Raw genomic sequence first — 27,497 nt, 5'->3', positions numbered from 1 at the left:
AGCTTTTTGGAAAAGTGTGCTCAACTTAGCTCCAGACAATGTTGCCAATTAGATATTGTTCTTTTATTTTACTTATTTTTGCACAAGCAAATTGAAAAGCATCAAATGGTGTTAGCTCTCAGCGCTGAAAAATTTGACATAATGCACCTAGTTCTTCTAAAATTGTACTTATATTTTCCAAATTAATTTGAAATTCAGTATTTTCTAATTTTTTTAAATGATTTGAAATTACATCATCTTTATCTTCATTTAAGTGTAGTTTGTACCACAGTTTCAATATCTTTGTCACTTTGACATCTTTCCAAGTGTCAGAAATGCACAAATCTTCATGATGTGCAACACAGTGTCATTGAACCAAATGTGGTACACTCTATTTTAATTTAGCTGCTACACCGTTTCTTTTTCCCAATATCACAGAAGCTCCAATAGAAGTAAATATAACGAGCATTTGTAAATCAATCCAGCTGTCTACATAAAATTGTAAAATTGCAGATACAGTTGAAGAAAAATCACAGGTCTTTAAGAATTGGGTTATTCCACCAAAAAATAGTTTTATATTGTTTAGATTTTCTAACTTCAAAATATAAAATTAAACATTCGTTGTGGAAATATTTGCACTTTCAACAATAATTAAGGTATGAAAATCAGCCATTTTAATTTCATTTATTATCTCTTTTATTTGCTACTGTATTAACTATTTCTAAAAATGAAAAAGCATAATTTTTACTTCACCTGCTTTCTGGTATTTTGCCAAGTGATTATTTATCTCTTGAACTAAGAGAAAAGAAATGTTCATTTTTACTGCCAATAGTAAACTATCAACTAAATTTTTACTTCCTCAGAATTTGATTTTTTTTGTTAGTGATCATCTAGTGTTTCATTTAATAAATGTACTAAACCAACTGCTAGTAATAAGACATTTTTACTTCTTAATGTTTGTACACTTTCTAAGTGGGATTTACTAATTAAGTGGCGTAAAAAGTCTAATTTCCAAATATCATCCCACATTTTTCCAGTAATAAACTCACTATGTACCTTTCCATGTCTATCTTGTTCATCACAACAATAAACACCAAATTATACCATTTTCTTGATAAAACATACATTTTTTTTTTTTAACTGAGTTCGTATTTTATTATGACTTTTCAGAGAATCAGTTTCCACAAATTGACTAAGTCATTCGACTTTAAATTCGTTAACTGTTTTTTCTTTTTAATTTTTTTCCATTTTTGACACAATAATTTAGGGTTTTAGTAATTTAATTTATTAAGAAACTTAGACATCAAACTTTGAATCCAAAGGTTATTATTAAATAAACACTTAATATTATTTAACATGTAAACTAATCATTTGTAGTACTGATTATTTTAATGAAATTATTTCACTGAAACACTGATATGGTTAATATTTTATAACAAAAGTCACATAATTGTAAATTAAGATAGATAAGATAAATAAGATGTTAGCTTAATCACTGTTGCAATCAATTTTATGCACATGTGTGCAGTAAGCATGACAGAGATTCCCAGAATTAGCTGCGAAGCTATCAAATAAGTCACTATTTCTTGGCTTTCCAGTTACCACTGATGCTGTCATCTACACACTTTATAGTTGGCAATAAATTTGAACTTAAAACTAACACATATGTGGTGGGAAAGGAATCCTACCACATATGTCATAATAAAACCCAGGATGATATCATACTTTTTTAGATATAATTCTTTGAAGAGTATGTAAATGGTGATTCTTGTTTGCAAATTTTGGAATGATGGTTAATATAACATAACTTTAAGATAAGGGTATTGTGGAATGTGTTGGATACAGCATGATGGGGGTCTTAATTTATTTTGCACTTTGAGTATGTGAATTGCTAAATAAACAGTTTCTAGGCTCCTGGATTGGCTGTGAAAGCATCACCAGTCTCATGCACAGACCACTGTGAAACTGACCTTACCATACCCAGCAAGACCTATGTATATCAATCAATATTGTTATGCAACAAATGAAGAAATTTGTGAAACTGTGTAGAGGAAGCCTTCTGCAGATGTTGGGCAAGATGTCAAAGAGAGTGGTGAAGATGTGTTTGTTTTCAGCATGATAGTGGATACAGGTTCAGTGGATAAATAATTTTAAGTACAAATATGTATGGATGTTCAAAATATGTACTGAGTCCACAACATAAATTTTTGAGGGCTATAGGGACTTCTTGGTGGACATATTGTGTACATTTGATGTAATTGGTTTTATTCTTTTTCTTCTAGAACAGCATAAATTTTTAGTTAAAATATTTTAGTAATAAGTTATACATTGTGTTAATAGATTTGTTCGAATTGATAAAGAAGATTTGAAAGCCCAAGTGGGATTAGCAGCAACGAGTTGTCGTTTAACTGAAACAATGCTACGTTGTGGGCACAGTTTGTGGACCGTTCCTTCTCATCTTCTGAAACAGTTGAGGCAACTTTATGAACAAGAAAAATTTAAACACAAAGAGAACAACAAACCAGTAAGATTACTTACTAATTATTTATAATTTATTTAGAAAGCCATATATAGAAAGTACATTGTAAAGTACATTCTTAAAAATATGCTATTTAATTTTCTGGATCCATATATAACAAAATACACTGATAGAGATTTTCTGTCAGATTTTGAGTCCTGTTGTAATCTATATATTTGTATTGGGAAAGTAAACCCTGACAGTCAAGTTATTGTTACAGAAATTTTTAATGTAAGACACATATTTGTAAATCAGGCATATACTGCCAGTTATTATAAAGTTAAATATCTGTACCAATTAACTTATTTTCTTATTTTTAATCAAATGATGTATTCATTTAGTTACTTGAAAGTTCAATATTCATCAATGCCTATTATGCACAATTTCTACAACTTCTTTAAATAAGTTCATAAGTTTTTTCATCATCTTCTTTGTGCAAGTTTGTGCACCCTTACTGAATACCCAGCACTTATCTTTCACAGTACTGTTACTCATTACTGCAAATTAACAAAGTCATTGATGGATGTCTGTGGTGTTGTCTCCTTTTCCATGAAAAAACTGTATTAAACCACACACTTCAATGTTGGCAAGAGCAGAAACAAAATAGGCTTCATTGACAACATAGCAATAACAAAGTAGGTTTCATCAAGTGTTGGTTATTAATGTTGATCAGAACATAAGTAGGTCAGACTTTAATGAACTTTTAGAGTACTAGTTGCACGCATTGCTATGTTGCTATGGCAGCTGATTTATTTTCAACAGACAATTGTAGTGGATTTCAGAATAGCTCTTGTACAAAAACTGGATTTTTTGAATACAGAATTACATTTTTCAAATATTTTAAAGTGTAATAAATTAAGTTTATTCTGCCCACTAAACAAAATATAAATTATTACTCAAAAAATTTTTAAAAAAATTTCCCTAGATATGCATAAAACCTAACAGAAACTAACGTAATAAAAACATGTTTAATATTTTTTGAGAAACAAATGCACATGAAAATAATACTGTACATATATAACTCTTTGATCTACTCATCTCATAACTCATAGATCTGCTGTTGCTAGATACTATCACTCTTAAAGATTCTCTCCAAATATTTTTTTAAATTTTCTCTCATTTTCCTAACATATAGTTAGAAAAACTCATTTTTCTAACTCTCATTTTTCTAACTCATATAGTTCCCTTTACATCTTTATAATGTGACAAGAGTAGCCACTTGATGGCTTTCTTATTCAGTTATGTTCCAAACATAATTAACATGTATAACATAATTAATTAAACTTAGTTTTCATTTTTTAAATTTATAGTAGGATGTAATTCATTTTAATTTTTTTAGGATGTTTTCATTTTTTGTCAGTAGGATGTAATAACATGTTGAGTTATAGTTCCTATTCATAATGTTGCTTATATATCATTCCTTTAAACTTATTTCTGTTTTTTTCTCTGCTTTATCTTTTTTCTTTCTGAAAATTATGAGAGAGATATGCTATAATATCTGTATGAAACAATAGTATATATATTTATAAATTATGTAATACTTCGTGTAATATAACATGACTTGCATTCAGGAATTTTATTGTGATTTTATATGTAATCAAAGAGAAAAGGAAATAGCAAATTAATTTAGTTTTTTCTTGCAATAGATTTATTGATGAACTATTTTTTTAATTATTTGGTGAAAATTATATATAATCAATCATTCAGTGAAAATGATTTATCACTGTTGAAGACATAGCAGTCTTAATTAAATTATCATTTTTAGATTAATTCTGTTCATTTATATATCTGTTAAAATTTAAATAAACATACACGTGAAATATTATCTATTTGATATTAATTTGATAATTGTGGTGGTTTCAGACTTTTCTTTCATTTCATTTATGGTTTTACAAATTATTTGGTCATTTTTCTTATAGCAATCTTTGCAAAATGATTAAGTAGTATTCAATATGACATATATTCTTTCTGCAAACATTCATAATAATGTTATAATTTTTTTTAAATTGTGTCATCGCATCAACAAAATCCATACCTTCACTAATTGATGACAAATTTTAGTATGATAGATACAATACTTAATTATATGAGGTGTGGTTCAAAAGTAAAAGCCAATGAATTGTAAATAGTGATTGGCAACACTGATTGGTTTATGAACAGGTAGTAATAGCTTTTTAAGTGGTCTGTTGGGTATGTAACTACCACATTGCCGTCAAGGTCATTGTTGTTTACCTTTGTGAGACAGTGTGTTAAAATGAGTGTGATAATAACAAATCCCACCAGTTGTAAAGTTCGGTCATCAATGATTAGATTTCTAAATGCAATAGGACATACTGCTGAGGCCATGCTGCTGAAATTCACTATCTATTTTGTGAAACATATGGGCCTACCGGAATGAGTGAAGGAAAAGTGAGGCAATAGTATCTCGATCGTGAACATTTGGCTGTCCAAATGTTCACGATCAACAGAGAAGTGGCAGGCCTAGTGTTTGAACTGATCTCATTGAATATATGAATACAAAAGTAAGGGAAAATCATCACTTTACGATTAGCATTCTTTTTCTAGAATTTCCATAAGTTTCAAAGACAAGATTATTGAGAATTGTGACTGACATTGTAGGCTATTGTAAACTGTGTACATGATGGGTGCCAAAAATGTTGACAGGTGTTTACAAAGATCACAGATTTTTTTTTTTTTCAATTGCACATGCTTTTCTTGACCACTTTTACCAAAAGGGAGACAAATTTTTTCCCATATCATCATTATGCTGGGATGAAACAGCAGTTCATGCAGAGGTGTCATTCCAGTTCATCTAAACTGAACAAATTCAAACAAGCCTAGTCTTAAAGGAATGTCATGGCCACTGAATTCTGGGACCAAAAGGGAATGCTTCTGATTGATTTCATGGAACCTAGAATATTCATCACATCACAATTCTGTTGTGAAACACTTTCTATTTCACTATCGTGAAACCGTCAGGCCATTCAAAACTAATGATGGGGAATGCTGAAATCAGAAATTGCTCTTCTTCATGATAATGCATATCCACACACAGCTACATGCACAACAGAAAGAAATCAAAAATTGCAATTCAGAAATTTGGATGGGAGATTTTTGATTATCCCTCTTACAGTCCTGATCTCATGCCAGAGACTACCATCTATAACTACACCTCAAAATCTGGCTTGTGTCTCAACAATTTGAGGAAAGTGGAGAGTTGAAAGTGTCGATGCAAAAGTGGCTACAATTCCAGGCAGTGGAATTTTTTTCAGTGTGTTTAAAGACTTCTGTTTGACAATATCAAAAATGCTTGGAACAAAATGTAAAAAAATAAAGTAAATATGTATGTGTTTAAAACCATTAATAAATTTTACTGTTTATCAACTGTTCTCATTTTGTTACAGTTAGCCCTTACTTTTAAACCATGCTTCATATGAACATCATAAATTTGCTACAAAATGAAATATATACAGCAAAACATATATCTTAAACAAATAGTTAGAATAATTGGGAAATTTATAAAATTATAAACAAAATTAAATTTAAAATGAATTCACAACATACAACAGTGCTATATTACAGTAGTCTGTATATTGATTATAACTAAAAAATGTATCACACAAACTTAAAGTTGGATAATCTCCAATAAAACAAGTAAATATAAAAAAAAACTTAAAAAAAGCACAAAAACAACAATAAAAAATTAATAAAAGCACAGATTTAACGGTGAAAAATAGGTTCTGGATTTAAATCTCAGAATAGACATGGGATTCTTCAAATGCTACAAATTCATTATCTTCCATAAATAACTACTATTGGGCATCAACTTGTTTTGCAAAACAAATAAATAATAAAATTAAGAGCAAAGTTGTTTGTAAAAATAAATGTGGTAATGAGAACTGTGATAAATTTTACATTGTAAGACAAGTAGGAAATTTCTATACAGCATATTAAGAACATAAAGGAGCTATTAAATGTGACTTCTTTTAGAAAATTACTGAAATGTAATAGAAGATTGAAATATTTAAAAAAATATACATATCTTATTGAAAATTTGGAAATATTTCACATATATGCTTGTTTAAATTTAAACAAAGATAATATTATAAATGAACAGATTCAATTAAAAAAGGTATTTTAATTGTGACTGCTGCTGCAATCATAATAAATCATAAAAAACATTTATAATGGTAATGAGAGATGAATTAGTGGTGTGAAAAATGTCAAGTATAACTGGTAATTGAACCCTAAACTTTCAGGGGTAGTTTAATCAAATGTGTAATAGATGTTGAAAAATGCAATATTTTAATTAAAGAAAATGTTGTAGTATGCCAAAGTAATGCTTTTCTTTGCTTGAAATTTTATTTTTGTTACACACAGGATGTTGCCCAAAAGAATATACTTGTACCATTTTTGATTGTAGAAATTTCTTCTAACTGGGAATTTTGTGCATATATATATATATATATATATATATATATGCGTACATATTTATTTATGTTTGTATGTGAAAGAAGCAGCGAAGTTTACTTTTGAAACCACCACTAATCAGTTCCTATTTATAGATGAAACGTCTTTTGGGAAGAACCAGACATAATATTCGAGAACAGATTACTCGCAAAATTGACAATGAAGTTGACTTTCAAGAAGGTATTGTACGTGTTAGTGCTCCACAGTTCCAGTTAACTGACGTACCTTTTAATCTCAAATGGTCCACTACAGCTGGTGACATTGTTCTGAGGTAAACTAAGTTATTTTTTTCAGTGTAATTATTTGTTTTTGTAAATTACTTCCATTGTTAATTAATCATTAACAAATATTCTATTTTTAAAAATTTCCCTTCAATGCATGAAAAGCCAAATTACATTGAAGTAATGTATCCATTCAAAGTATTTCCCATTGCTTAAGTTCAAATTTAAATTATATCATTGAGTAACTACATAATTCACAAAGGAATACCTACATAGAATTAGTTTATATTAATGTAAGCCACCTAGTACAGACTATCAGATAAGACATATCTTACATGAATTTTATCATGAAAGTACTTTTGCAGGATTCTGCATCCGTAGTCATGATTGAATTCAATTTAATTAATCATGATTGAGGATGCAGGATCCTGAGAAAGTACTTTCATGATAAAATTAAGGAAAGAAAATTGAGGTAAACTAAGATAATTAAGGTATGTAATATCTTATCTCAATTTCTGTACTAAATGTTATTATTCTGAACTAAATATTAATAGAATTTAAAATGTAATTTAACAGAACAGAGGACTATCATGAATTTTAATAGATTAGTTTCAATAAAATAAATTTCATATGTTAATGCAGACATCACATTACACATTAAAATGCTACATGTAACCTGACTAATGAGTAATATAACAACTGAATATTATTTGAAAGTAATAAAATAGTTCCATTTCAGCTGCACTGCCAGTTTACAGAATAAGCAAATTTTGTATCAAATAGTACAACTAAATAATTAATCTCATCATATGTCTGGAAGCAAGTAGAGTAAACCATTTAACCATACAAAATAAGATTAACATTCTAGGTAAATATTATTAAACCACTTCAAAAGATTTAATTCCAATTCATCTAAATAGGGAATATTTCACACACCATTTAAACAGGGAATTTAAATCTTCTTGAAATAAGGTATTACAGTATTCTTGATTATTAACACACTTGTAGATTATCAAGTTATTAGCATATAATAATATCAACTTCAACAGACTTTGTGAGTCATCATTTTGGTGAGTAAAAATGGATGACTTAAATTAGAATACACGGGACTCTTCATCATACAATAAATTTACTATATTTTTGTTCTCAAATCTAACATAAATTCTTGTATTTATTGAGTAAGAAGAAAATAAAACTACTAAGTCATCAGAAAATCCATGGTAATAAGTTTTGGGATGGAGGATTATTGAGTATAAAATGCTTTTATCACGTCTCAATGAAACATCCTATTTAATTTTGTAAACACAAAATGAAAAAGGCTAATTAAATTTCTAATAATGTATCTAGGAGGACTGAATCTGGTTGATTTACTGTGAAATTATTTAAAAGAAAAAATATAGTTATTCATCCCAGTGACAAATACGAAGGAGAATCAACAATTATCTATACTTTTCGTTCTACAGTTTATTTACATAAAAGTAGGAGTTCAACTTGTAAATAATTTTTCTACATAGTCACCAACTTTTTTAATACATTTGGTGCAGCGGTTCTCAAGTTTGCATATTCCTTCCAAGAAGAATGTTTTTGGTTGGTCGCAAACCACTTTTACATTGCTTCCTGTATCCCTAAGCCTATGGAAAATCGACAACCTCAGAAAGAAGCTTTGACTGAACCAAACAGATAAAAATCAGAGGAAGCAAGATCTTGGCTGTAGGGAGGGTATTACAGTACCTCAAAATTTAACTTGTTGATTGAATGGTGTGGCGAGCAGTGTGTGGGCAAGAATTCTCATGCAACAACACTTTCTTCGATGGTAGACTTTATGGAAGCTGAGCTCATCTTGGATGATTTGATGGGAAGAACCAGGACTGATGTTCAAAGAAGACTACTTCATCAATGGTAACTCGCTTAATTGCCAGAATCATCTCTTGAGCTTGCTGGATCTTGTCATCCATGGTAGAGATTGACAGGTGTCCTGCTTCCTCTTTGTATGTTACACTTGTCCAACCACTTTTAAACTTCTTGATCCCCAAAAAAACACTTTTAATGTAGTGCAGCACTGCCTCCATACTGGGATAAAAGTCCACGATGAATTTCAGCCTCTTTCACATCCTCCAACCAGAGAAATCGGATCACTGCTTATTGCTTCTCCTTGGTGCAAACTGCTAGCAGAACAAACTTGTTTACAATGTAATAGCCAAAAGTCAGATGACACGATTGGGATCAAATTTTACACACATGACTGCAGTCATACCAACTCTAAACACGCTTGCTTATAAAGCAATATGACAATCTTGAAGGTGTGTTATGACAGAAATTTTTTTTTGCGAAGTCTATTTTTACAAATATCGGTCACCAAAAGGATTGCAACCATAAGTAAAAGTTTTGGCTAAGAGTAACATGTCAGGAGACATCCAAAGATGGTCCGTCCCACCCTTCTCTGATACAATATTCATAATATGATCACTGTTCATAACAAACAAAGCAATAAAAAAAACAAAGATAACAGATAATAAATAACAGTCAGATAAATAATAAAGCCACAAAACATTGAAGTCATCCAATTAAGGTCAGAAATATCAAAATCAGATAAAAACAATAGTCACAAAACTATAAAGACACTGAATTCCCAGCAGAGAATCAGACTGCCAACTCGGAATCAACCACCATCTTCAACAAATGTCAAATTGCTTTATAGATTCTTAAAATAGATTCTATTTTTGACATAATGAGCACTGCATTATCCCACAGGCCATGTAGTCTAGTGATTACCCATGCCCTCAGTGAGATCTAGTACATATACCCTCAATCATGTTACTTCATCACCATTGTCAAGTAAATTCAGTGCAAGATGGTTAGATATGTAGTCCCTACTGATCCTCTGTATCTCCTCACGAACATGTGGCACCTCAAGATATCCATGCACCTCATCGTTCCTAGCAAACCATGGAGCCCCTGATTCTATCTGAACATCTTATTTTGAAACTATTGAATGATTTCAATGTTATTATTACAAGTAGTTTTCCATACTTGTGCGCAATACATTTGTACAAGTTTAGCATTCGCTTGTCTCTTGTTCTCTCTGACGTGATTCCTCCAGATCAATTGACAATCTAGGTATAACCCTAGGTTCCATACTGTGTCCACATCAGGGATGAGAGTATTGTCCAGTTAACTGGAGGGCGATTATTCCTCCCCATGGTCAGTCATGTGACTTGATTTAGCAGAATTGGACTTTCACCCTCCAGGTAAGGTCCAGATAAGGTTTCACCGTCACATTCTTTGATAAGGTTGAGTGCTCTTGCAGTTTGCCTGAGGGTATCTACTGCCAAAATTGCTGTGCCATCTGCGAAGGACATAACTATAACATCTTCTGGACTGGAAAGGTCTGCATTGTGTATTAAATATAGAATTGGACCTAAAATAACCCTCCGGAACTCCTCATAGATTATTCGTGCAGACAGAAAATTCCTGGTTATATGTGTCTTGAGAAAACTGCCCATCTAGATAACCACATAACACAAAATAGATCTGTTGAGATAGGCTTGACATCAGATTGAAAAGGAGACTGGGAAGCTAAACTTTGTAGAATGCTTGTTGAATGTTTAGGAACTGACATTTCTGATCACACTAACAGTTCTGTAGGCCTGCTCATTGGATGAATGGCTGCCTCTGAACCAAAATGGTGATCAGGGATGACTTCTCTAAGATGCACCCTTCTCTAAGGCTGGCCATAATCTTTGAAGGAACAGCCTTTCAAAGAATAGGTAACAAGCTTATAGGCCTGTACACGTCATTTGCAGATTTATTTGGCTTCAAAACCATAGTAACCTGCGATACCTTACATTCCAAGGGGAATCATGTGGTCTGAAGTATTGCATTAAGCAGGAAGATTATGTAAAACATTCCTGAAGACTGTAATACATATATATAACATTTTGCCAGTGACCAAAGCAAATCCTGAGCCTTCCTCAAGCACTTCAATCTACTAATTCCTCATGATATTTTCACAGCCATAACGAGTCTCATTGGTAAAAATAAAGAAAGCAGGTTTACTAGGAACTTAAAGATCTCATCATCAACATCTTCTGAATTGTGTGGTTTGAAAACATTGCATAGGTGTATGGCAAACAGTTTTGCCTTTTGGCTGTCACTGTAAGCTCATCCATTATGTAACCTTATAGGTAGGGAAATATCGGCAGCCTTTTGAAACATTTTGTAGCCCTTCACAGTGAATATTTACCTTTACCAGGGAACATTGACATAGTCTCTAAATGTTTGGTTTCTGACTGTCTTCAACAACCTTTTAAGTTTGCGAGCAGACCTGTTACGGGCAATTGCCCACAGGATTCTTGTAGTGTTGTCACCTCCTACGAATTCTCATTTATTCTGCAATGAGTTCCATCACCTTTCTGGGGTAATTCCTTTATTCTTTGCCAGAAAATTTGGGGGTTCCAAGCCAGAGAAAGTGTTGAGCTGTAACCTTGTAACTCACTCCTTTAGTACTCTATCATGGGTAGTTATTAGTCTACTGCCCCAGAGAATATGGATGTGCTTTGCATTTCAGTTACCTCCAGAAATGAAGCAGTGACCCAAGGAATGGAAATACTCAAGAGATCATCTCATTTGTGACCACATGGTGAGGGGGCTATAAATCACAGAGAGCCTCAGGGATCTAAGCCAACTCAATTGAGTCAACTTGAGTCAACTCAATTGTAGTTGGTTTGATATGATTGGTCCCAAGTAGCAGGAGTTGAATGTGCTTGATTCCATTTCTAATTAGCAGCGCTGTTCCTCTCTGTGCCCTGCTGTTTGGGTGGTTGGTCAATGGTCAAGTATGCGAAATAGCCATGAATACTGAAAAAGATGCAGTCAGTGGGATGTGTCTCAGAAATGAGAATAACATTGAGCCCCTCAGTCTTAACAAATGCCTCTTATTCTTTTATGATCAAAATTCCATTTGCTTCCATGTTACAATCTGCAGACTCCTCGCCATCAGCAGATTTTGGTGAATCACCTTCATTAGCAGAGCTATGTATGAGTTTCTCTATCTGCTGCAACAAAAACTCGGTGCTTGTTGTCAACTTTTCAAGCTTATCCGTCGTAGATGAATTCTGAATTTTTTCACTGACCACTGCTTTGGTGAATGCTTGCTGGCAACACTCACATTGCACAGTCACCTGTGCAATCATTCACATACCCAGTTGATCTCTGCCTCAGATGGGAGAAGTTGTTATCATCCATCTCAGGGGAGTGCCTTGTGTATCCATAGAAATCCCAGGAGGCTTAGTAATTGGGATAAAGTGTGCCCTCCTTTTCTGTTTTTTCTCTCTAAAATCTCTTTTTAGACTTTGCAACCCTTGCAATTTGTAGGGTGATCTGAGTAGCACAATGCACATGCTGCTGGAGTTCTCCGTCAACTTTCTGGCAGTTGGCTATCCTATGACTGCCGGCACATTTAACATAACAGTATGGCCTTATGGAGTTATTTTTGCTGTGCTCATATTGTTGACACTGCATGAATTGGACAGTCCCAGGTGTGCTAGGTTCCTCAATCCTAACAGTACAGTTAGCTATATATTTCAGGTTGAATATCTCCTTGCTATTGTCCACTGGCTCGAAATGAATAATGAAAGTCAGAATCGGCTCTTCAGTTTTCTGGTGACAGGCATTTACAGTCTGCTCTGTATCCTATGGCCTTGACACTCGAAGACAATATCAAGAAGAACTGAGTATTGGATATTCCATATCACTGCCCTAAATGCCCTCAAATCCTTCGTAGTGAATGTATGTCCTATGAGGTTCTGTTCTCTAACTAGCTGAATAAGTCATTTATAGGAGTCAGTGTCCAGTTTAATGCCACAACACCGAATCTAGTTTTAAACCTTCATCTTCATTTGATGCATCATTCCAAATTATTTGCTTACAAAAATGAGTATTGGCACTAGTAACTAGACTACAACTTATCCTCTCACTAACAGCAGTTTGATTTTTATGACGAAAGTGTAGATAATTTTTCACTTTTCCTCATATTTTAGCAAGAATACACAGTGTAGCTATAAACTATGATTACTTTAATTCCTCGCATTCTTTCTATCATATTTTTTTTGTGAATGGGTGTGGTTCTAGTCAATGTTTACCTATCTGAAAAGGTATTTTTGGTTAGACATAAATTAAAAATTATACACAGCAACAGAGAAGTTAAAATATTGTGACAAACCTATAAATGTGTAAACTGGGATTAATTCAGGACCATCTGTTTATTTGCTTTTTAATTTTTTACATACTCTCAACACATCTAAATTGCTGAATTTATTAATAAAAAATAATAGGAAGACCTGCTTCAGCAGAACTGGATAGTATTTTGAATAAATTAACTGTTGAATTAGATTTAACTACATTTAACAAAAATAGGTTGAGAACTAGCAACAAAAGCAGACACTTTAACTTTGTCTTTTTTAGAAAACATTATCCATATAATGAATTTGTTATAGATCCTATTCATAACAGATTCCTTTTCAGTTTTTAATCAATCAATTTTTACTATTTACAAACCTCCAAAAATATTGAGGATCGATTTTAATATGATTGACCATATGATGACCTTTTTTTTACGAGAGTTTTATAAGATAAATTGATTTCCCTTTTAATTGTGCTCTCAACTTTAAAATTTTTAATAACGCCCAATCTTTTTATTTTTCCTGTGAAAGTTAGACTCTTTCCATCAAATACTTGTTTGAATTGGGTGTTTTCAATTCAATCAAGAGGTCCTAGATTCGAATCCCAGTCGGGCATGGCATTTGTCATATGGTACAAAGTTTCATTTCCATATCCTATGTACAAGCTTCAAGCTTATATGGGCAAAATCATTAAGAAAAAAAAATGTTTTTATTGTTAATATTTTTTTATTGAATCACTATATTTCTAGAAAAGTATGAGTGCTTCTGTAGGCAAAATTCATCCAATATGCTATAGATTTTCTGTTAAAACATAAAAACATAGAGACATTACCATTTACAACCTATTGATTGTATAGTATTGAACGATGCCTTTAAAGAAGTATACAAATTAACAAAATCAGCCCATGTAAAATTATACCATAAGTCCCAGCTACATCACTAACTATACAGTAGATTGCTGGCAGGTAAAGTATTATGGGGTAATTCAAAAACTACATCATGCTTTTAGAAGGATTTAATCATCAATGGAGTGGAAATTTGAGGTGCTTCCTGAGTGGTATATATCATCCTTTCTGACACATGGATTATATTGAAATTGATAAATAATACTTACCTTTTCTCTCGGAATTTTGTTGTCATCATTAAAGGTTATTGTGAAATCGATAAACTCTTAATCCAGAAATACTTTGGAGTAGTATCATTAACCTATTGCATATGTTTTTTTAAATATTTACCTTATAGGTCTTAAATAAAAATAATTAATCTTCTGCTAATGACCAAGATCTCTTGTCTAAATAAACTCTCCTTTAGCACTTATCAGACCCTGGATTTCAAAAGGTGTCAGTGAAGACTTCGGGATTCACCGTTCTACAGTATGCAAAACTTTCGATTACGTTCTGAACAAAATAAATGAAAAGGCATCTGAATGGATTCACTTTCCACTGAATGCTCATGAGTTAAATGAAGCCAAGAGAAAAAGGAGTTCTCGCTTTAAAATGCAGAGTGTAATACGTACTGTGGATTGCATGCATTTAGAAATAAATAAACCAGCACGCTACGGAGACTGTTACATAAACCGTAAGAAGTATCCCAGCATCAACGTTCAGGTAACATGTGATTCCACTGAAAAAATCACTAGCGTTGATGCTTCTTGGCCGGGTAGCTCCCATGACAGTCGCATTTGGAGACTGAGCAGTGTATGCCAAACCATGGCTAAATTTAATGGTACAGTATGCCTTTTGGGAGACAGTGGGTACAGAATTGCTCCATGGTTAATAATATCTTTTATACCAGCAGGAAACAGGCAGGAAGAAGTGTTCAATAAACAACATTCTAAAGAAAGAGTTGTTATTGAACGCATTTTTGGTCAACTTAAGAAACGGTTCCCGATATTGGCGAATCTTGTTCGTGTAAAATTGGGAAAAACTCTGAAAGTATTTGTGGCATGTTCTGTAAAACAGAACATGATTTCAGAAATGAAATCATGGCTTTGTTGTTGGAAAATTGATTTGGAATAAACTACTTATCATTTTACCATTTTTTTATATTTATCATTTATTAAAAACTTTAATAAAATTTATTATTTTTATAAATTTGTTGGATTGATTAAAACATGAGAAACATTTGATGTATTGACAGAAGTGTCTGAACATGATGATGTACAGGATATGAATCATATAAGTGTTTATTGATAAGTAAAGAGAATACTGGATAAGTAAAAGCAAAATGGGGAAACTACTCGCAAATACTTGGACAACTACAAATGTTACAAGTGTTTACTTATAAGTATTAGTAAAAGGTTATTCACTTAGTCTCAAGGGTTTACTTTACTTGACCAGTATTTACTTTAAAGTAAAAAGCATAGTTTATTCACTTCACTGGTTATAAGGAAAGGATTATCAAAAATAAAAATTTTTTAAATCTGTATGTTAGAACATCAAAGTTTGTATTAGACATCTATAAAAACCATAGCATTTTTATCCCTAATTGCATAAATTGTTAAAACACTGTATTTATTATTCATCAAATAATGCAAGTTGTCGGTTGACGGGAAAGAAATTTCTTAATAGTAGACTGATGTGTTCTGCTTTATAGCATATTTTAGGTAATTTATATGTTGAAACTGTCATATGTGCTTTTGTCTTATCTAATTTTAAAATCAAATTTGTACTCTTTTAATAAACACGTGTTTTCGCCTTATTATAACCATACATTGCATAAGTTTAAAGTCCTCAAAAATGTCACATGAAAAAAATCATAGTGCTAGATTTGTTGGATCCTCTGCTACTTCGATGAGTTTCAATTGCTGCTGTAACTGTAATGACTGTGCCTTCTTTGTTGAATCCAACCTTTAGTGCTTTTTAAATAGATTAAAAGATTTTTAACAATTAAAAGATTACTCCAAATACTGTTGTTAGATGTCAAATAAAGAAAAGAAATAATATACTTAGATTTTGTAACAATTTTTATGTAATGGATCACAAATTATATTATATTTATTAATTATTTATAAAAATTATATACGAAAACACAGCAAAATGATAGTGATGGTGGTAATATGTTTTTTGTTTTAATAGTATTTTATAACTTATGATGTGTCCAAGGGTTTAAAAAATTTTTTTATTTATTTGGTAAACTTATATTGTGCAGTAGAAATCATTTTCTCAAAGCCAAAAATCCAAATTATTTTAAATTCATAAAGTGTATGAAGAGTAAATTTTAAACATTTATTATTATAAAGAAATAAAAATTACATCTCACGTTTTTAGTTCATGGAGATATGTTTTCAAAGGACATTTTCATGATTGAAAATCTCGAGATTTTAAGTCTCAAAATTGAATTCAGTTTCATCCATACATTTTTTTCATCTTAAAAAGCAGTGAAATATTTTTTGGGTGGTTCGTTTAATTTTGATTGCTGTTAGTCTGATTTTTTACTTATTCTATTTTGGGCTGTATACATATAATTTCTTAGAGTAATAAAGAAGATTTTTAAAATTTGTGTTTTGTTTTATTAAATATTGCTTGAATTTTCTTAAAGTTTTTCATCTTATAGAATTTAATTTTTCTTATCGTTTTGTATTCCTTTTGTTTTATGTATATATTTTGTGTTAATAAAATACACTGGAGAGAACTTTAAAAAAAAAATGTTAGAATAATTTTAATGCATGGTAAACAACAATGGATAATACCATTTTTTAATCATTTTTGAAACAGGTTAGTAGAAAAGGCATCACAGATGCCTGTAGTTCAGAATGTGGCAGGTCATCCAAAGTTGGGACGTAGAGATATAAAATCAAGAGCACTTTCAGAACTTGCTCCAAATGGCAATCTCAGTTGCCTTCTTTCCACAGCTGATCCTGAAATGGCTCTGCAGACTCATTTTTTACATGAAGTAGGAGGAAATATAGGTACAGACAAATAATTTCATAGTATTTTTATTATTTATATCATGGTATTGGTAGGGTTTTTTAAAATATAATATTTATAAAATATATGCATTTAAAGACTTTTTTGCTTAAATAACAAACACAGTTAAATAACTGTAGTTTGTGTATTTTAAAATAAGATAAGATGAAAATATTTAAATTAAACCTAATCTAGATTCCCAAAAGTGATTTTCTCCTTAAGTGACACCTCATATAGTGTAAAAAAACTGATCATTGTTTAATGTGATAATGATCTTTTTTATTATGGTTGCAATCTTTATTTATTGTTATAATGATGTTATTTACTATGAATAATTTATCTTGTTAATGTGGTGGCACAATTGAAATTTTAGTAAATATAAAAAAAATATGTTGGAAAATAACTATTCAGAAATTAAAAACAAACTTCTTAAAAATCTGCATAGAATGATTATTTCTATTCAGTTAACTTTGTTTCCGAGTATAACTTTTTACTTCCTTGTACAAAGTAAAGGAAGTATGGTGATCATGAAAGATTTCAATAAAAATATTCATTTTGACAAGTTTCAGCGTGACGTCTGTACATACGTATGCATATATTTATGTATGTATGTATATATGTATCTCGCATAACTCAAAAACAATTAGCTGTAAGAAGTTGAATTTTGGATTTAGGATTGTCATAATATCTAGTTGTGCACCTCCCCTTTTGATTGCAGTCGACTTGTCCAAAAAAGCCCAAAATTCAGAAAATTTTTATTTTGGATTTTCTCTTAACTGCAGTAGTAAGCCCTCATTGAGAGCTTTTCAACAATATATCATAAGTGATACTTATTTTCATTGGTTCCAGAGTTATAGCCAAATAAAATTTTAAGTAATGAAATATTTTGATCTTACAAGGGGAAGGCATATCGGTTCAAATCCGACTTCATCTCCTTTTTTTTTAACTTTTTTTAAAAAATATATTGATTTATTAATAATTATTAACCTCTGATTGTAAAAAAAAATTACAATAAATAATAATTCAATAACAATAAAAAAAAGAAAGAAAAAATATCAGAAGTTATTAATGGAATAAAATTTTATGTACTTTTCATTTTTAAAAAATGTGTATATGTAATTTAATAGGCGTAGAAGGAAGTCATGTGATGTCCACATCAGATTTTTTTTTCTATTACTAATAGACATAATTTTTGTTTCCTAATCTGTGATACTTGATTTTAATCTGTTTTTTGATGTTGAAAATTAATATGAACTCAGAATCTTTCTATTTCCCACCAATTTTGAAAAATTTTTTAATTTTAATAAAAAGGATTTTTTTTCATTTTTCAACATATATGTAGCATTTTAAGCTCCTGAATTGTATTTTGTTACACAATTCATTTGTACATTGTACAAAGGTACACGGAAGGCTTTGCCATTTGGTGAACCTATGGTTTGGCGTGAACCAAAGGATCATGTAACCAATTGTTACTTTTGTTTAACAAGTGTGTCTGGAATTTCTAAAAAATCTAAACATACTGTAAAATATCCTTCATTGATCCTGTATCTCACAGTGAAATTATTCTAGTTCCTGAGCCATCTCTGAATGTATGTTTCGAAAGCAGCGATGAAGAATCAGGCAGTACTGAAGAAGATTACAATGATTTTGAATTTGAATTATCTTCCAATAAACCACATCTTATATCACAAGGTGAATTAAATGACTTGGTTAGGAATTTAAATTTATCAAAAATCAAGCTGAATTGTTAGGATCAAGACTGCAAGGTTGGAATTTACTTTAAAAAAATACAAAAATTTTGGGCTTTCAAAGCCGATAAAAAGAACTTTCTCAATACTTTATCGATAAAAATAACTTGGTTTATTGCACAAATATTGATGTGCAATAAGCAATTGAAAGAGATGTACGATGTGATGAAAGATGTTCTTGAAGAAATAAATTATAAAGAACATAGCTGGAACATGTCATGATTTGAAAGTTATGGCTATTTTGTTAGGCACGCAGTTAGGCTATACTAAGTACATGTATTTTCTTTGCGAATGGGTCAGTCAAGCAAGGGATAAACATTATGTTGCCAAGGAATGGAAGAAATGAGACAACTTAACTACAAATGGGGAAAATATTATTCATGAGCCCTTAGTTGAACCCAAAAAAAATTTTTTTTAGCCCCTCTCCATATCAAGCTAGGACTAATGAAAATTTTGTAAAAGCAATGAAGAAGAATAGATAGTCCTGGATTTTTGTACATCAGGTAGAAATTTCCGAATGTAAGTGAAGGAAAAATTAAAGAAGGAATATTTGTTAGTCCTCAAATAAGAGAGTTGGTCAAAGATGATATATTTAACTCAGTGTTAAATAATGTAGAAAGTAGAGCTAGGGCTTCATTTAAAGACGTTTGAAAACTTTTCTCTGCAAACAAAAATCCAACAATTACCACGATGTTGTTAATCAACTTCTTACTTCATACAGAGTTACAGGATCTAATATATCTTCGAAAATACATTTCCTCCATTCACATTTGGATTTTTTCCCAGACAACCTTCGAGACATAAGTGATGAACAAGGATTTATAAAAGAAAAGCATCAGTGAAATCATTCTTACAGGTATGGCCATGCAAAATTATAAATTTTACAGATTTTAACTAATTTTTCCTTAATATTTTTTTAAGCGCAATTTATTTAAAACTAAGGGTGATAGACAAATTGTATTTACAGATCTGTAATGTACAAAAAAACAATTCAAGTAATGGTATCACACTTAGAGAAGCAGTAAAAAACGTTTTTGTCTATCAGTGTAATTGTAATAGATTATATTGCAATTGATATATATAATGTAGATATAAATATGTAATAGATTATATTGTTTGCTAATAACTGTAACCTAACTTACAAGTTGACTCCTACTGTATATAGTATAAACATTTAATTTTTATCACTAATTATCTACTTACATGGCCTGGTTTCTTGTGCACACATGTGATCCAAAGTAAATCAGTCTTGAATATTTACTTATATAAATATTTTTTCTTGCTAGTTCATCATAATTTACTTCAGATGACTAGAAAATCTCAGCTAGTAGAAGTACTTCATTACTTTGTAACTCTTACTTTTTACTCTTCTATTAGAAATATCAAGAAAACCAATCAAATTAGTGTTACATTTTTTGAATTATGTTATTTTAAGTAATTTTCACTTCCACTGTGTTTTAATTTTTTATTCACAACACTTTTAGTAAAGATTGTTGGCTTCTTATTTTTCAGGTCAGAGACGTATTGAACCATCAGCATTCATGTTAGCTGTTTACCAAGAAAATCCCAATGCTCAATGGGTTATAAGATGTGATCACCGTAATGGTAGTAACCAAACTTTCTTGCGAAAGTGAAATAATGGATTAGAATGGATTTACTCATTGCTATTACTTTTGTATGCATAAATTTATTTGTTTGTGTAATGTACATCATATATATATATATTAATCCAATTACTGCTCAATGTTATTTTATGTTTCTTGTAGAAGAAACTTATATATTTTAACATGCATTATTCCACTGATGCTTGTCGTAAATATTAGTATATGAAATTTTGCTTGCTCAATGTATTTATTAACAATTGTATTTTTATTAGTTCTGCTTATTTGTATGTCAAGAATTTAGGTTATTTTTAAGTGCTATTTCCTACTAAATAAATACCACTGCATTACACATTGTAAAGGTATTTTTGTTCTTAATATTTGTATGTTTGTAATTGGTATTATTGTATTGATATTTAATGTAATGAGTGACATAAAGGTATAATAGTGCATGTTTAGGCTTTTAACATGCCTAAACATGCAGTATTACCCCTTTTAAGTTCCCTGGAAGCACGCAGTAGCTTAACTTGTTAAGCAACTGTATATATATATATATATATACACCTACACAGGTTTAAATTCGTTACTCTTAATAAATAATTAGACTACTACTATGTATTGACTTGACTAGCTATTACCAATTGAGGCTGATGGTCTAAGGAACTGTTTGAATCCCATATTCTCCATAATATTGTGTATACAGTATTATAATTTCATGTATACAAGTAATACCTACTAATACATACAATTATTCATAAGAGCTGTATATGTATTTTGGGCTATGATGATTTGGTTTTTAAACAAAAATATCTTCTTTATTTTAAAATTTAATTAAGAATTAAATTTGAATTTCTTCTAACATGTATAAATTAAAAAAATAAATAAAAATATTCTAAGTAATCACAAAAATTGTTAGTTTTTTGTGTAGTGTGAAGTAAATAATATTTTAAAGAGTGGTAATGTTTAATCATGCGGTTCATTGATGTAACACTATCTTTTGCTTTGTGTAGTGTCAAATAAATAATATTTTAAAGAGTTATAATGTTTAATCATGCAGTTCATTGATATAACACTATCTTGTGTCCATAATGATATGGACAAATTTTTACACAGTCCATAATGATATGCTTATCATTATGGACTGTGTAAAACCTTTGCTTGAATTAATTTGTTCCTTAACATTTTGCAAAAAAGATAACTCTTATAATCAAAAATATTTTATTTCAGGAAAATAACACTCTTAATATCTAGAAGTTGACTTCTGCATTAATATACAAAATATACATACTTTATTATACTTTATACATATACAAAATTAAGTTACTTTCAATATAACTATTCAGATACGCAAGTGAAAAATGTTGAGGTATAGTGGAGGCATAGTTAGTACTTTATTTTTCTTGCAATCATTTTAATAAAATAAAAATTATATAAAATTTGATTTAGCATAACATGAAATCTTAGTGAATTTTGGTATGTGAATTAAATTATAAGGAAACATTTAGAGTTTTGTCACACTATATTTTTATATTAAATTATAGTTATAATTTATATTAATGCTATTCCATTTTTGCAATTATTTAATTAAATTTATCAGGGTTACAATAAAATTGTAAAAAAATGTTAAAAATGTTATATAAAAAAATCTTAATTAAAATGTTAAAATATTATATAAAAGAAACAAGTTTCTTAATTAATCATATTGTAGTAATTCATTTGATGCCATTAAATACCTTATTTGTATTCTATTAATCTAGACAATTATGCACATTAAATTTGTTAAGAAATTAAATCAAAACTTGATGGATCAAATTTGTGAGTTGCCTTAAAGTAGGTGGGCTACTCACAAGTAACTATAGAACAAATAATAATGAAGATAAACTGAAAAAAAAAACCTTAATAAACAGAGGATGTTATAACAGTACTGAGAGTATGCTAGAAATCTTTAAAACATTTTTTATAATCTGCCAACATTTTATGAAATCGGATTAAGAAAGATAATTAAAAAAAAATTATATCTTCATTTTAGAGTATCTTTATTAATAGTAAGATAAGGTGGCCTAAATTTTTGAATAGATCCAAAGTAAATTCCAAGATGTTGAATGAAATTTTTAATAAAATTGACAGTAGTTTTTATCCAGTTTTGTAGGTAATGACTGATTAGTAATAACTATCTTTCTTATATTACCAGTTACAATAGTAAAAGCTTAAATTTAATTACTTTATTTACATTTGTAGTATATAGATGCATTATTCATAAATTATTATATAATTATTCGTTTTCAGTATAATTCATAATAATTGTCTTCAAAAGGAATTATTGCTTAAGGTAATGTTGTGAAATATGTCTTAATTATTAAGTTTAAGGTTAGGTACTCACCATTTTGAACAAATTTATTGTGATATTCAGCAGTATAACAAGATTATTTATGAATGAAATGTTTGATCAAATGTATATAAGTAAGAATGAGTGGAAGAAATATGATTGTGTTAAGTATGTATCTGTTTCATGTCATGATGATAGTGTAATGTCAATTTACTGGTATAGTGTGAAAATAAATGTATAATTCCTTTATGGTACTAGATCAAGTTATCTGGCCATTCAAATCTTTTAATATTCATATAATCATGTGAAGAATTTATAACCTTTACTTCTAGTTTCTATCAAACTCTGTGTAGGACTATTTTACTCAATCTTAGCAAAGATAAAATAAATGTAATACTTTTATAACTAACTTGAACAACTAAAATGTATTTCTACCAATTTGAAAAATTTCCTCTTGATTCACATTTTACTTGCAAATTGGATGATTGCAGGGTTTGTGTATCTTGTCCTTATTCTATTGGTGAAGTAAAACTTCCCAAAAATGAGATCTTTCATACTTAAAGGCTCGGAGTGGCAGGATGACTTATTTCACGAAGGATATGGGTTGTCACATATTACATGTTAAATATCTGAAGAAAGTTAATCTTCATCTAAATAGTCGATCAGATTTATTAGTTACCAATTCTTAGCAAAAATCAGGTTGAATTTTATAGATTTACTAGAAAAAAAGCAGGCCTACAGCCTGTCAAAAAAATGTTACATGGTTATGTTTCATTACATAACTAAAACTTTTACAACAAAAACTTCAAAATCATGAATGTTTTTGCTGTTTCTTGAGTTGTGATTTTTTAACACAGTTCTATTCCCATGTTTCCTTTTTTATCTGCAAAACACAAATAGTTCTTATCAAGAAGTATAAATATAGTTTGAACGAAAGATTCATTCAAGAAGTATTAATCATTTGAGAAGTGTAAATCGTTCTAACGAAGTAATTGTTTGTGTACTGTGCACAGCATCTGGCACACCACCATTGGTCTACTCTCCACCAATAGCAGCTAGAATAAAAATGTTAGCACATACAACAAACAACCCCATGTACCATTCTTTTTTATGGAGAGTGATATTATAAAAATATTTATTGGGCGTACACAAGCCCAATGCTTTTAGACTGAACTAAATTTGCAGTACCACCTCTAAGTTATGCTTGTCTTAACTGTTAATTAAACAATGTTTTTTTTTTGTTTTAGTAAATTGTGCATTTTTAAATTTGATGCTCTTTGTCAGTTAAGATAAAAGTGGTAATGGTGAGCTACCTCCTGTTAGGTGCATATTCACAGTCTTTTGTCAACAAATTGTAGTGCAACATGCGTAATTTATTTCTTCAGTATTTTATGTAGTTTTATTTTTTATGGACAGTGAAGATATATTTATTTTTACAAGTGAAAAAAAATCATCATTAGGTATAAGACATTTATAAAAGATGTGATAAGAAAACAAAATGGAATTAAATGTGACATTGAGGAAGCTAATGAAGTCAACAACTATGATGGAAGTTTCTAGTTAAGATTAAAAAGATCAATAAACCTCAGTGACATCACAATGAAGGGATGTTTCCAGGTGTTATTGACATAGTGTGATGAAGTTTATGATAAACTTTATTAGATTTGGTTATTTTCCAAAAGAAACAGTTAAATTGTTTTTACAGCAACTTCATTTATGGCTAAGATTGTTTTTACTGGTATTAATTTTACTAGTAGTAAATTGTTCGAGAATAATTTGTATATTTGAAAAACAACCTGAATCACTGAAATTGAAGTTTATTTTAATGTTGCCAGATGGAGTAATTATTTACAGATATTGCCAAACTATGAAAATTCTGGTCACTGTTATCTGATTAGCCTTAAGTCACTTTGCTACAGATGTCACTTTGCTATATTTACACTTGCTTCACATTACTGGTCTCGATTAAAAGGTGCTCCAGGTATTTCTTTGACAAACAACTATTAAGACTTTGATATATATATATATATATATGTGTGTGTTTGTGTGTGATATGTGGTATGTGTGTGTATGCATACATGGGTTGTGTGTTCATGCATGCATACATGTGGTGTGCATGCGTGCATGCATGCATGTGTAGGTGTAGTGTGTGTGCATGTATAGGTGTGGTATGTTATGTGTTGAGTATATATGCAAGCATGTGTGTTAATACATGCACACATGTGCTTGCTTATACATGTATGTACGTATGCTTTTATGGATGTGTGCTTACATGCATGTATATGAATGTGTGCCTCTGTGCACATGAAATTGTACATGTACATTTCATGTGAACAAGTTATCAATCACATTTGTGTGCAAGTTGAAATAAACAACCTTAGAACATGAGAAATAGAGGAATAGGTGAGTAGGTGATTGAAGAATATGCATAATGAAAAATTCTGTGTATGTGTACTTACAAAAGCATGCGAGATCTCAGGTTGCATTATTTATTGTACAAATGTTTATAGGTAAAGCAATTAGATGCTGCTGTTATTTAAAAATCAAACTTACTGATTGCTGTTTACATGTAATTATATATATATATATAATATTTTATAATGTGTACACCATCTTAATAGTTAAATATGTTCACTTAAAATAAGGTGCTCAGTAACCATTTACTAGATATATGTATTACAATTAATAAATAATGTTACCCGTTACTCATTTTTTGTTTTTATTTATAATACCTTTATTATTACTTCATTGTATCTTATAATATATTAGTGATGTGTTAAAACTCTTTCCTTAGGTCATAATGCTTGTATTTAGCATGTCAACTATACATATGAGGCATATTCATAAAGTAAGGGCCGTCGGCTTATATTTAAATATTAGCGGGTCTGAACACAGTTTCACACATGCAGGACCATCTATCAGCCCTATTTATGAAGCCACTGCAGTTGTTGACATTTTGATGCAATAATTGTTTGGCTGCTGCTGAATGCAGATTAAAGTGTCTGCAACAATCGTTTCTCCTGCCAGTTGTGAAGTGCATGCCGTGATTTGAGTTTGTGTGCAAAAGGATCTTCAGGTACTGAAATTCTCAGGAGTTGTGCCTAGTGTATGGACCTACAGTAATGAGTGAAGAAAAGGTTAGACAATGGTGTCAAGACTTTAAAAGTGACCGCACAAATGTGTATGATGAAGAGTGGATTGGCAGGTCCAGTATTCAGACCGACAAAATTGTTGAACAAGCGAACTGAAAACTGCAATGTGATATTGTTGAACAAGTGAACTGAAAACTGCAATGTGATTAGCGATTGATGATTAGTAGTGCTCTGGCTGATGGATTTCTGCATGTTGGATGCACCTCTATCCAAACAATTGTCACAGAAAAGCTCAGATATCACAAATCATGTGCAAGGTGGGTACCGAAAATGCTCACCGACCAACACAAAGAGCAAAAAATGTGTAATGGATGAGGGTTTTTGGACCGCTGTTGACAAGATGGAGGTGATTTGTTTTACCACTTTGTGACAAGACGTGGATATCCTACACCTATGCAAAATTGAAATAATAGTCACTGCATAGGCGCCATTCAAGTTCCCCAAAACAGAAAAAATTTAAGCCATCTCTGTACTCGTGTCGAAAAATGTTGGCTACCATTTTTTGGGATGAAAAGGGCATCATTTTGGTTCATTTCATGGAACATGGATCAGCAATTACAGCTGACGTGTACTGCGAAACTCTCACCAAACTGAGATCTGCTATCCAAAATCAACGATGTGGGAAACTGTCGTCTGGTGTAATCCTCCTTACAACAACAACACATGTTCTCATACCGCTGCCTTAACCAAGAAGATGATTCAAGATTTTTGTTGGGAACTTTTTGACCACCCTCTATTGTATATTCCCGACCTTGCACCTAGCAATTACTTCCCCTTCTTGCATTTGAAAAAACCGTTTTGTGGGCAATGGTTTGAAAACTATGAGGAACTCAAGACTGTCATTATCAACTGGTTCAATTCCCAGGCGATGAACTTCAATGCAGAGGGGTTAAAGAAACTTTTGCCATGTTAATAAAGTGTTCAGAACTGAATGGCGATTATGTGGAAAAGTGAAGTAGATATGTAGTAAAATAAAACTAAGTAAAAACCTTTCCTCACAAGTTAATTTTTTTTAATGACCAAACAGCCCTTACTTTATGAATATGTCTTTTGTGTGTGTGTGTGTGTGCGTGTATTTCACTATCTGATTTATATATAAATTATATAGTCATATAAATCATATGATTTATATATATATAAATTAATGATTAAAAGAATTTTAACAAACTACTGCGATCACAATCTTTTTCAATTTAAATTTAATCCTAATAAATATTGTAATAATTTAAGAGATTAATGTGGCATTTGTATATTTTGTTATTAAACACATGTGTCTCAGTTTCCCAGTTTGGAAACAATGGTTATTTTGAAGGACTGGTTAATCTTAATTATAGAGGAGTAAACATAATAATCCTTTTTAATAAAAATTTTGATGAACAAGTAGGTGGAACAGCA

The 27,497-nt window shown here is 30.6% G+C and overlaps 1 protein-coding gene across 6 annotated transcripts in view; it reads left to right on the top strand.

The window, feature by feature from the left end:
* Positions 1–25,655, top strand: part of conu (Rho GTPase-activating protein conundrum) — a 233,453-nt gene extending 207,798 nt beyond the window's left edge. For all 6 annotated transcript variants that reach the window (XM_075373506.1, XM_075373515.1, XM_075373478.1 and 3 more), the window contains 4 exons: positions 2,320–2,503; positions 7,063–7,238; positions 17,084–17,277; positions 20,536–25,655. In XM_075373506.1, coding sequence (XP_075229621.1) covers positions 2,320–2,503; positions 7,063–7,238; positions 17,084–17,277; positions 20,536–20,657 — 676 coding nt within the window. In that variant the 3' untranslated portion in view covers positions 20,658–25,655. The remainder of the gene's footprint in view (positions 1–2,319; positions 2,504–7,062; positions 7,239–17,083; positions 17,278–20,535) is intronic.
* Positions 25,656–27,497: the final 1,842 nt, after the last annotated feature.

The sequence above is a fragment of the Lycorma delicatula genome, chromosome 1 (assembly GCF_047948215.1).
Source record: "Lycorma delicatula isolate Av1 chromosome 1, ASM4794821v1, whole genome shotgun sequence".
Lineage (NCBI taxonomy): Eukaryota > Metazoa > Arthropoda > Insecta > Hemiptera > Fulgoridae > Lycorma > Lycorma delicatula.
The sequence above is the reverse complement of the archived record's forward strand: the minus strand, read 5'-3'. Positions and strand labels throughout refer to the sequence as shown.